Below are 11,982 nucleotides of genomic sequence, written 5' to 3' on the forward strand. Positions count from 1 at the left end.
GAGCAAGATGCTCAGGGGCTGAATGGGGATGAAGTCATGGAGGGAACCAGCAGCTGCAAAAATACAGGGATTGGGAAACGCAGCCGACGTCAAACTGCTCTGGGAAGGCATGGCAGGAGTTTCAACACAGGCACTCCTGGTGTTTTTTGGGGGAAAAAAATAAAAAGGGGGAACTTTTGCTGCAAGGAAAGCAAGAAAAGAAGCAAGAAAAGAAGAAAGTTCTCTCAGTCTGGTGGCATTGTTTTAATTAAAGTTTAATTTATTCATGTGTTTGGTTATTGGTGTTTCAGAGATTGTGATAGCCTGCATTAAGAGAAAGAACCAGCCCCTGTAATTCCACATTCGTTATCCTGTGTTCGGGATAAACTCGTTCCAGCTGCACAGGTTACAGGGACGTGGATGTGCACTGATCACTCCCACCCCACGGTCACAGTCCCTAGCACGCAAAAATCCAATCACAGGCGTTAAAAACAATTTGGCAGCCCTAAAATCCTTCTCCTTTCTACTGTCCCGGGAGGATGAGGAAGGGATGGAGGGCGGCTCTGCAGGTCCTGCGTGGGGCTGCCGTGCCCTCTGCTGGGCTCCGCATCCAGGCTCAGCTTCCTGGAAATTAAACCCCCAAAATAACCGGGAAGGTCTGTTTAATTGCGAAATATGCATTTTTCACATTGATTAACGCAGCCCCCACCCTTGTTTAGATTCCCTGCGGAAGCTCCTGCTGGCAGAGCTGCCCCAAAGCGCTTCAATCTGCCCCTTTTTCCTCCCTGCTTTCCTTCAAACATCCCTTTCACTCCTGAGGAAAACGCTGGAGCCAGCTTGCAGCCAGCAGGAAAAGCATTAAAAACCCCTTTTGCCACCGAAATTCGGGAATAAAACTAAACACCACCGCAGTATTAAGGAGCGAGCATTACTGCGCGGCTGGCTCAAGCTGCTACACGCGTTCGTTAGCAATTATCAAAAATTTATCAGCACAGTGTTACATATCCCCGGGCAATTTGTTACTTTTAGGGCCCCTTAACTGGGTTGGGCTCCCAAAAAGGTTCCTTCTCCGTGATGGGCAGCACGTGGACCATTGGCACCCCATCACCGGGACCGACCCAGCGGCGCCGTTCCCGGGGCGCCGCCCGCGCCTCGCGCTGGAAGCCGCGGCTCGAGCCGCTCGGTCGCGGGTCAGTCGCGACAGCAGCAGCGGGCGAGGGCGATGCCGGGCAGCAGGACTCACGGATGTGAGCCCAGCGCCGCTCGGTGAGCGCCGGGGAGGGGATTCCGCGCCGGGGGCACACAGGGGCCAGTCCCTGCTTTGCCCGGGATGCCGCGGGTTCTGCCACTCGGGAAAGCACCAGGGCGCTGGGAAATGGCCAGCGAGTCCCCTCCAAAGCCCGAGGAGCGAGTGCCGGAGCAGGGAAAGCTGAGTGCGCCGGGGCAGAAGCTCCTGACCCGCCAAGGGGACAAAGCTCTCGACTCTCGGGAGTAGGGAAACCTCCTGCCTCTGGGAGAGGGCAAAGCCCTGACCCAGCCGTGGTAACGCTGGGGGAGAGAAAACGGGGCAGGAGCAGAATGGGCAGAAATGGCCCAAATTGTGGCCGGGGAGTGTTGTAGAACACGCGCCACGAGGCTCCGGCCCGCCGGGCGCGGGAGGGGCGGGGCGAGGCCGACAGGGGGCGGAGCTTGTGTGATGTGGGCGGGGCGTGTTGGGCTGTGGGCGGGGCCATCAGGGCTGTAGGCGGGGCCATCAGGACTGTGGCCGGGCCGTGTGTGGCTGTGGGCAGGGCCATCAGGGCTGTGGGCGGGACTGTCGGGGCGGGGCGTGTGTGGCTGTGGGCAGGTCCATCAGGGCTGTGGGCGTGTCCGGGCGGGTCGTGTGTGTCTGTGGGCGGCTCCATCCGGTTTATGGGCGGGCCCCGTGTGTCCGTGGGCGGGGCGTGGCCGCCGTTGGCGGCGCGGGGCGGGGCCCGGCGCCGGAAGTGCGCGCGGTCCATGTACCAATGGCTGCTCGCGGTCCTCCGCGCCCTCCGCGACGCCGCCCGCCAGGCCCCGGCCCCGGCCCTCGCCCTCAGCCCGGAGCCGCCGCGCCGAAAGAAACCGGCCCCCAGGTCAGCCCTTCCCGCCGGGCTGCTGCCCCGCCGCTCGGCCCGCTCAGCCCCCTCACGGCCCGCCGCTCCCCGTGTGGGTGTGGGTGTGCGCAGCCCCTGATGAAGCCCAGGTGTTGCCCGTGAGGCGGCCCGCAGGTGTGGAGGCGATTGTGGGTCGCACGCACCGGTGCTCGCTGGCTGTGGGCCCCAGGTGTTCCCAATAACCCCTCATTCCCTTTCCGCCGGCACGGGGAGCGGGGCTGGGCATTTAGGGCCGGTGTATTGGGGAGCAGGGCACGCACACAGCCGTGGGGACGGACGGCTGGGGGCACGCCGTGGATCGAGGCTGTGGGGTGGATAAAAGGATAAAAAGGGTGCCTGCCCACATGTTAACCATTGTACTGCCGGCGGCGATGGCCGAAGCCCATGGGTGCCTGCTGCTGTGTGGGATGTACGGACGGCACTGTGTGCTCTGGGGCTGGGGAAGGCGGCTGCTCCCTCCCTCCCTCCCTCAGTGCCCCATGGCAGCGACAGAGACCAGGGAATGTCTCTACAAGGAGCCCCGTGTTGTGCCCGCAGTTTGCACCGAGGAGCAGCTCGGAAGGAATTAGCTCTTGGTGGTGGGGGGGAGGAATAAAAATAGGAACGTTCTTTGTGCTGTGTTCCTAAAGGAGACGTTTTTACCGGACTTAACGACGGTGTCAGCTGGTGAAAATCCTTGGGTGGGAAAGGGTGAGGCTGGGGACTGTTTCAAGGGTTTGTCCCCGAGCTGACTCAGCAGGAAGCTGCTGGGGGTGGATGTGAGCAGGGCTGGCATTCCCACCTCGCGTTTCCTGTTCTGCCCAAACTTTCCTTTGAGTGCCGTGAGCTTGGATGGCATAGTGACCTCTGGGGTGCTTCTTTCCTGGAGGAAAAGGGGAAGCATTACATATTAAGGCTTTTTTTGGTGGTAGGAGCAAACACAAAGCATGTGGAGGCATTAACAGAAGGAGAAAAAGAGGCCTGATGTGCTTTAGTGGGGCGATCAGCTCTCTGGGAGATGATGCTGGGGAAATAGGAAAGCCCCATTTGGATGCTGAGTTGTGCTTGCAAAACATTGTTCTGTCTGTTCTTCCCCCAGTGTTCTGTCACCTGTGGAAGATCCTGAGGAGATCCCTGCAAAGAGGCCAAAAACAGGTATAGCCCCTCACAGAGAGGTTTTGTGTGCCTGATTTTTGGGTTTGGGGTACCTTGGGGAGCTCTGGGTTTGGTACTTCAGGACTGCTGCTGAAACTGAGGGTTTTTGAACCATTCTTGTGGCTTCAGGGGGTCTCATGGGACCTGGGCCCATCGATAGTGTGTCCCAGTGTTCATGGATGTGGCACTTGGGCACGTGGGGCAGTGGTGGCCTTGGCAGTGCTGTGGGAACTGTTGGACTTGATGCCCTTATAGGGTTTATCCAACCTTGATGATTCTGGGATTTTTCAAATCAAGAACAAGATGGGAGATCCTGGTCAGATGAAGGCAGGAAGAGAAGCAGGGAACAACTTTTTCCATCCTGGGAGGGCCATATATTTGCACCAAGGATAAATCCTGGCTGGGGCAGGGCATGTCCCAGCTCTCCCTGGCACTGAGCCCTGCAGGGCAGCACAAAGAGCATTTTCAGTCAAGGCTGTTGCTGTTCCATGGGGGCTGTGGAGCTCCCTGGTTCCTACCAGGGGGAGCTGCTGGGCTGTTGCAGTGTTGTTGAAATGAGTTTTCTGCTCTACATGGGATCGAGGAGCTGGGCTTGGGTGGAAGCAGGAGTCCCAAGCCCCATTTCCAGTCCCTTTCCTTATGGCCTGGTGGTGTGGTTTTTCCAGAATGTCTCTCTGGGACTAACAAGGAGCCTGAAGAGGTCTCTGTGGCTGCCAAGTTGCCACAGAAGGAAACAAGTAGAAGCCAGGAGACTGAAGAGAGAGATGACTTTTCCTTCTCTGAGTCTGAAGATGAGGTGAGCAGGGATTTTGAGCAGGTGTGGGACCCTGTGTCACAAAAGTGGTGCCCCTGCCTTCTGCTGCACCCCCACGGGCAAAACCATGGGCTCTGAGTCAGAAGACAGCTGACTGGATTTCAGGAAGGGGAGGTGCTTGCTTGGATTCACATTCAGGTTATGCTCACCCTGGTACTTGCTTTTATTTCAGGTTGTGTACATTTCTTCTGACTCTTCGTTTGTAGCATCTGCAGAGGATGAGGACGCAACAGAACCTGGTAGGGCTGACAGCAAATCCTTTACTTGTTCCTTTCTCCTGCTGCTCTGGGGGCTGGTTGCTGAAGGCAAAATATCTGGGTAGCACCCAGGAATAGTGGAGGGTGAGCTCTGTTTCTTCCCTGCATCCTCTATTGCTTCTGGATTGTAGCCAGGGCTGGGAGCAGGCTCCCCAGGGAATGGGCACAGCCCCAAAGCTGCCACAGCTCCAGGAGAGTTTGGACAATGCTCTCAGGGATGCACAGGGTGGGATTGTTGGGGTGTCTGTGCAGGGCCAGGGGTTGGGCTGGATGATTCTGTGGATCCCTTCCAAGTGGGATATTCAGTGGTTTATCCCAGGATGCTCATGTGGTTGTGGATCCTGGATATTAACTGCCTTGGATGCAGTTCTAGTGTGTCCCAGGGCTGGCTTGCCAGAAAGAAATTGTTGTAAATGCTGATTTTAGGTAGCAGAGCCTCAGAAGCCTTTTGTATTAACTGTAAGCTGGCAACATTTTGTAGTTGCCAATATGAAAATACCCTGAAGCAACATAACACAAATAATACTAGAACTTGAGGGATGAAATGAGAGTAATTTATCTTTGGTGAAGCTTTTTAAACTCCTACAACTCCTGTTTTCCTGACCACTTGCTGAGGCTTGTGCTCTTCTCCCACAGACGAAATGCCTTGTGACACCAACCCATGCATGACTGAGGAATCACCATCCTCTCTTTGTAAGAGAGTTCCATATCTGAGGTAAAAAACCTTCTATTTTCTTCCACTTCTGCTTTTTAGGGTTTCTTGCCTTTCACTTTCATCCTTGAACTTCCTCTGTTGCCCAGCATCCATATTTGTGTCCACAGAGCAACATTTTTCCATGTTCTGGGACTCCTCCTTTCTGCCATACTGAGTGAGATCTTAGTTATGTTCTTGCCTTTGACCAATTTTAAACTTTCCCTTTAAATCCAGACAGTTGATGGACTCAGGAGATCAGAGAAAAATGAACAAGTTCAACATTCTCACCTCCTGTGGTAGGAGGAAGTGTTGAACTTGGGAAGAGGCTGAGACCAGGAATGCAAACAAAAAAAAAAAAAACCCACAACTACAAAAAAAAAAAAATCCCCCAAAACCCCAGAGAATTTCCATTTCCCCAAAGAATTTTCATTTCCCCAGGGAATTCCATTGGGAAACCCTTTTATGTTTTTCCTCTAAGGATGTTCTAAGTCACCTAGAGAGATATTGGAAAACCCTCCCCAACGTGATCCTGAGCAGCCTGCTGTGCCTCCTTGAATCAGGAGGTGCTAATTAAAACCTAATTAATAAATCAGGAGCTTTGAATGGTCTCTTAACACCATTTCTTCTGCCTTTGTTGTTTGCAGCCTGAGCAGGAATAACCACATCCGAGCTGCTCCTGAGAGCCCTGTCACACCCAGGCCCCCCATTAAGGAGCCAGGTCCCCACTCTCCAGGAGTCAGTGGCACCAGGAGGCCTTTGTGTGCTGCTGAAGAGGTAAACTGGGGAGAAGGGAATTGTTTTGGGATGAAACAGCTGTGGAGTTCCTCTACAGTTAGGCTGAGACAAAAGGAAGGGCTGGGAATGCTTGCTAAAGTCTCTTTTTTCCTTCCCTTCTGCAAGGATGTTCAGCAAGCAGAAAATAAGAAATACAAAGAGCTCTTGAGTCTGTTCAAAGAGAAATATTCTGGAAGACTTACTTCTCCACGATCAGCAAGACTCAACAAGTAATTATGAGCCAAATAACCCTTAACTTTCTGGTGGTGAGTTTGTTGTGTGTGGAAGGGGAGGAGAATTGATCTTTCCTACTCTCAGGGTTCTGGACAGAATCAAATGTAATGGTTGGAAAAGTGGAGACAGAAAATTTGACTCTTGTTTGTTCAGTGTGCCTGAGCTGAAAGTGGCCAAACTTGTGGATGTGAACTCCTCAAACTGCTCCTTGCATCTTGTCATGGAACCAGTGACAGCATGGCTCTGTTAAGGATTAAACAGCCTAATTTTACTTTATATATTTCTGTTGCTTTCATTTAGCCAGTTGTGTACAAATAGCCGTGTGCTCTGCAGTGAATTGAGGTGCACTGGTAACAAATCACCTGTAAAAACTCTGTCCTTTTCTTCTGCTACACCCAAGAGTTCAAACCAAGGAACCAGGCATGACTGGGAGTCCCCTGAAAGAGCAAAAACCCAGAGGTGCCTCTCCACCTGTGCCACAAAGGACCAGTGAGTATCCCCAGGGCTGCTCAACTCTTGGTACAAGTCCAGCCCAAACAGGGCATTTTCCTCATTATTGGCTAAATTTGGGTTGTGAGGGTTTTACTGAAGGGCAAGAACTGGTTTAAAATGGTATTTGGGAGCTGTGGCAGTGCAGTTTGTAGCTGGATGTGACCCCACTGCACAGGAGGAGGTTGTAGCACCTGTTTTACCTGCTTTTTTTGTACCAGAGGAGGGGGATATTTGACTCTGCACCCTCAGAGCTGCACTTTAATCCCTTTTTAATGCTAGACAGGACTAATTCCATAAAAGCAGAGCTTCCAAAACAAGTAACCTAATTACTTGTCTATTTAATATTGCCCCAGGGTTTTTTTTTTCCCCCCTGTTCATTACTTAAACACTTTTTCATCACTAACTCTTTCATATCTTGGACTTTGTGACATGATCGTACGGGGATTAAAATTATCTCTGAGCAGGTGCCAGGGTTTGAACTTCTGAGTTGAAAATGCTGATGAAATGTCTGTGATGTCACCCAGAAACTCAGAGCTCTGTGCAGCTGCTGGATTGGGAAATCACCCTCCTGTTCTCATACTGCTGCTTCTCCCTGCAGGTGTCAAACATGGGGATGTTTTCAGCCCCCAGCTGCCTCAGAGGGGTGTCGTGATCAGGTGAGAGTCTCTTCTAGCCATGGCTCTTGTTTCTTTGGATTCTGTCAGCCTCCAGAAGCCCAGTCCTGTTCAGTGTCTCAGTGCTGGGGGAGAGGAGCAGCTGGTTTGAGGAGCTGCTCCCAGCCAGTTGTCCCTCAAATCCAGCTCCCCTGTCACAGCTGGGCAGCTGTGGGATGTGCTGGGTGTTTTTTGGGAGAAGGAAGTAGGGGTGACAGCCCAGGTTGTCCTTGGGTTTGCAGAATTGGTTTTTACTCCCCAGAGTCTTTGTGCCACACCATGAATGAGCTGGCTTTGCATTTCCTGTGCATCCTGAACAAAAGGAGTAGGGAGCTTGTAAAACCTGGGAATCTGAGGCAGTTTTTGAAGCTTGCAGTATGCCTTGGGTTGGAATGGATCCAAAAGGGAGCACTGCTCTCCCTCAGTGGACAGTGAACTCCGTGGTGGCAGGAGGGGAGTGCAGGAGTGAAGGGAAAGGGACTTCTGGCTGCAGCTCCAGGAGGGATTTTGCTGTGGCAGCTTGGTGCCATCCTCTTCCTCCCCTCAGAGTGCAGATGGGGGCAGAGGGAGGTTTGGTTGTGGCAGGTGTGGTTTGGGGTGATTTTGTCCCTGTTCTCTTTCCCTTGGACACGAGCATTGTACTGAGCTGTGCATTTGTCCAGTTAAATTGTCACTGTCCCCTAAGCTGAAGGGAAGAGGGGAAATAACTGGTGATCACAGTTATCACTTGAGATACACAAGTGATCACAAAGCACTTGATAGAGGAAGAGCTGGTTGCTTCCCTGTTTTCCAAAGATTAAAACTGAGGGAAAAAAAAAAGGAGTTTGGCACCTGATGGTGGCAGAAGGTTTGTGAAGCTTCCAGCTCTTCATCTGTCCTGGTCTGGCTGCTTCAAAAGGAGTGGGGAAGGAGACAAATGTTGTCATGTGTCAGAATCAGCCTTGAAAAAGCATTTCTTATGCAGAAGGTGAATTTTGGAGAATTTCATGGGGCAGTGTGGATATCCAGCTCATTTCTCTTTCTTTTCTTACAGTTACTACACACCCCCAGAAGACTCTCGTGGTCAGGGAAAACGAGAGAAACGAGCTGCTTCAGTGGTAAGCTTGAGTTGGTCACTGCTTCACTTGGTTTTCTGGAAAATATAACTCACCTCTGCTCAAGACTGAGATCCAAATTAAATTTGAAGAGTGGAAGTCAGGAATACTTACCTTGATCTCAGCTTGATACCTGCATGTGGAGGCTTTGTTGGGGATGTTAATCCAAGCCCAAGGAAAGCCCTGCCTCTCTGGGCACTGTTGGAATGCAGTCACCAGTCAAATGTGACTTTGGGGATTGCTGCTGGGATGTGTTTACACAACCCCTCACAGTTTCTTGCAGGATTCTCTGCCCTGTCCCCCCGCAAACCCCTTGTGCTTCTCTCTGATTTCTGTCCTTGTGCCTGGCAGGGCCAGCGTGAAGCTGAAGTCCCACAAAGAAAGTTGTTCCAGTTCCATGTGACACCTGTCCTGTCCAAAGACCTCTTCTTTGTGGACAGTGAGCCACTGCCATGCCTGGAAAAGCCAGGAGATGATCTGGCTCCACTGACAGAGGTACCTGTGCTCAGCAGCAAGCCAGTGCTGGGGCTGGTTCAGCCTGCAAGGCTCCTTGCTCTGGCACTACACTTGGAGCCTTCTGGTGGGCTGGTGTGCTCCATGTGCTGCTCCACCAGCCCTTCCTCACTGAATCCTTTCTTCCAGGCCATGGAGAGTGAGATCTCTGCTGCCTTTGACAGTGGTGAGCCTGAGGACATCCTGAGCAGGGCCTTCAAGCTCACTGTCACCCGTGAGGACATCTGCACCCTGCAGCCCCTGGGCTGGCTCAACGACAGGGTATGGGATCCTGCACTTGCTGGGAAATCCTCCCTCCCTGGGCACAGGAGTCTTCCAGGAGCTCCACTGCAGAGCCCAGAAATAGCTGTGCACTCCTTATTTTGGGTACTGTGTGGGCTGCTGTTTCTGGAAGCTTTCACTTGGATGATGCAGCTCCCAGGAGTCAGTCTGGGTTATCAGAGTGGGTGTGGGGGCTTCAACCAGCAGCACAAGTCCTCAGTGTGAAATTCTGGGAGCAAAAGCTGCCAAGCTGGAGTTTTCTCAGCTCAAAGGTGGCCAGCAAGGACATGTTGCTATCTTTTTAATTTAGTGTCTTATCTCACATCTCACTTTGCCTCTCTCTGTTCCAGATCATGAATTTCTACATGGGTCTTCTTGTGGAAAGAAGCAAGAAGGAAGGATATCCAGCAGTCTATGCTTTTAATACCTTCTTTTATTCCAAGCTGAGCTCTACAAGCCACAAGGGAGTAAAGAAATGGACTAAAGGTGTGGATATCTTTGAGCACGATGTCATCTTGGTGCCTATTCACCTCAGAATTCACTGGACACTGCTGGTGAGTCAAACTGGCTTTTTATTTAGGGGATGGGGAGAACAAAATTAGCAAAGTCCTTTAGTGTTTGGGGTGTGCTTTGTCTAAGTCACCTTTTCACCCCAGGTCGTAGACCTCCGAGAGAAAACCATCAAATACTTTGACTCCTTGGGACAGAAAGGAGACCACATTTGTAAAACTGTCTTGTGAGTAGCTGCTTTTGCTTTTTTTATCCCTTTTGCTTGTTTGTGAGGCCTTTCCCCCTCCCCATGTGAAGTGTTTGTGCCCTGTCCCATGGTGCTCCTCACTTTGTGTGTCTTCTGTTGTGCTCAGTGTTTTGAATCCTTCAGTGTCAGAGGTGCTGCACATCCTGAGTGTCTTTGTCACTAAAAGCCCTTCATCCAGCAGCTTTGTAGGGTGAGAGCAGGAGAGCAGCCTCACAAAGACAAATGCCAGAATCACTGAGGTTGGAAAAGCTCTCCAGTTTCACTGAGCCCATCCCATGACTGATCCTCACCTTGTCACCAGCCCAGAGCCCTGTGCAGAGCCTTCCTGCCCTCCCCACTCCCACCCAGCTTGGTGTCACCTACAAGGACACTGAGGGTGCCCAATCCCCTCATCCAGGTCATGGATAAAGACATTACACAGGGCTGGGCCCTGGGGAGCCCTGCTCACAGCCCTCACTGAGTCTCTAAGATTGGAATTTTCCCTCCACATTCCTTAAATCCTCTGCTGTGAGGATCCTCTGGCATTCCACTGCAATTTGTCTTCCTGACACCTTTCAACAGCTTGTTGTTGTTGTTGCCCTAAATGAGGGAGATGAAAAGTGATTTTTGTGTTGTTTTCAACAGAAAATACCTGGAAGAGGAAAGCAGGGAAAAAAGAAACATCGAATTGACTGCTTCTGAGTGGACTCTTCACAGCATGGGCACAGAGGTATGGGAGCAATGCCTGGATTTGGAATGGGAGCTAGAACTCCTTGTCACAGAGGATTTAACACTTTCCAGGCAAGCAGAGGGAGATGATGTGCAGTTCACTGGGACTGTTCCTTGGGTTTGGGAGTGGTAAAGGGATTGTAGAAATAGGTTTTCAGGAATAGGTGTGGGTAAAATGTGTGCTACAACCAGATTGCTGCTCTTTCAAGACAGATAAAAATTCTCCATGTTTTTGTATTCCTCAGGAGATCCCTCAACAAAACAATGGAAATGACTGTGGAGTTTTTGTTTGCAAATTTGCCGATTTCATCTCCAGAGACAAACCCATCATCTTCACCCCGGTGAGAGGGGGGTGTAAACAGCTCCAGCCTTTCCCACACCCATGTGGGAGCCAGGGAAGCTGCTCAGCAGCTGGGGCAGGGGCTGAGGGGTTGTTCCTCATGTCTGGTGTTTGATTCTTGGGCAAAATTGTGGAATCATGGAATCCCAGGGTGGTTTGGGTTGGAATGGACCTTAAGGACCATCTCATTCCAATGCCACAATGGTCTTTGGAATGAGATGGTCTTTAAGGTCCAGCCAGGGATTTGGGATATCTGGCCTTTGTAGCTCTTGGTGAAATAGGAAAACTTGGAAAACTTCCCCGTTTGTTTTTTTTTTTGCCAATTGTTATTTGCCAATGTGGTGATTTTTAAATGTCCCTGTAAAGAAAGTGGGTGTTTGTTGGGTGGTTGTTTCACCCTGGTATGAAACCCACCTTGTACCCAACTGGCAGGTGCTCAAAAGCAGCTTCCCACTCAAGAACCCCCTGGGTGTTAATGGAGATTTCCTGCCTCTTTCTCCCCTGGCTTCCCATGTGATGGATTTTTCCTGTTTCTTTTCAGGAACACATGCCTTACTTCCGCAGGAAGATGGTGTGGGAAATAATCCATCAGCAGCTGCTGGGAGACATGCACTGTTAGGGAAACACTGTTCTGTGAAAGAGTAGTATTTATTTCTTATTGTTTAGGTAAGACAAGATAAATATTAACTTATGTAAGAGCCTTATTGTATGGGAGGTTACTTGTTAATAGAGTAATTTATTTTTTAATTGAAAACTGATCTGCTCTCTCTGTGTGGTTTTTAACTTACTCCCCATCTGAAGGAAAACAGGGGCTGTCTCCTCTCCTGGTGGCCCTGGGGACATCCCTGTGCTGCTCCTGACCCAAAGACCCACAAGGTCCCTGCAGAGGGGCTTTGTCTGTCTCTGCTTTCACTGATTGTGCCAGATTGGTTCAATCTCAGGGCAGATTCTCCCAAGAATGAACAATTCCAAAGACACTCGTGTTTTATCCTTACAAATAATTAATCAGGGATAATTAATATTCCCTGAGGATGCAGAAGATCTGAGCATGAGGATGCAGCAGCTGGGAGTGTTTGAGGTGTCCTTTCACCCTTCCCTTTGGTTCCTCCTGTTTGGGGCTGCAGTTTTGACTGTCCCAGCTGC

The 11,982-nt window shown here is 51.2% G+C and overlaps 1 protein-coding gene across 1 annotated transcript; it reads left to right on the plus strand.

Moving 5' to 3' along the window:
* The first annotated feature begins 1,977 nt into the window (after positions 1–1,977).
* SENP2 (SUMO specific peptidase 2) lies at positions 1,978–11,597 on the plus strand. The gene is made up of 17 exons (XM_063166655.1): positions 1,978–2,093; positions 3,193–3,248; positions 3,914–4,044; positions 4,235–4,301; positions 4,956–5,034; positions 5,658–5,787; positions 5,914–6,017; positions 6,422–6,510; positions 7,112–7,169; positions 8,200–8,263; positions 8,612–8,755; positions 8,903–9,034; positions 9,385–9,588; positions 9,691–9,770; positions 10,416–10,500; positions 10,745–10,840; positions 11,381–11,597. Exons 1-17 carry the CDS (start codon positions 1,978–1,980, stop codon positions 11,456–11,458), a joined length of 1,713 nt encoding a protein of 570 aa, XP_063022725.1. The 3' UTR covers positions 11,459–11,597.
* Positions 11,598–11,982: the final 385 nt, after the last annotated feature.

This window comes from Melospiza melodia, chromosome 12 (assembly GCF_035770615.1).
Source record: "Melospiza melodia melodia isolate bMelMel2 chromosome 12, bMelMel2.pri, whole genome shotgun sequence".
NCBI classification, from domain to species: domain Eukaryota; kingdom Metazoa; phylum Chordata; class Aves; order Passeriformes; family Passerellidae; genus Melospiza; species Melospiza melodia.

Coding starts and splice junctions, on each gene's coding strand:
- SENP2 (XM_063166655.1), top strand. CDS start 1,978: ATGTACCAATGGCTGCTCGCGGTCCTCCGCGCCCTCCGCGACGCCGCC. Junction 8,756..8,902: donor ATCTGGCTCCACTGACAGAG/GTACCTGTGCTC, acceptor CCTTTCTTCCAG/GCCATGGAGAGTGAGATCTC. Junction 9,589..9,690: donor GAATTCACTGGACACTGCTG/GTGAGTCAAACT, acceptor TTTTCACCCCAG/GTCGTAGACCTCCGAGAGAA.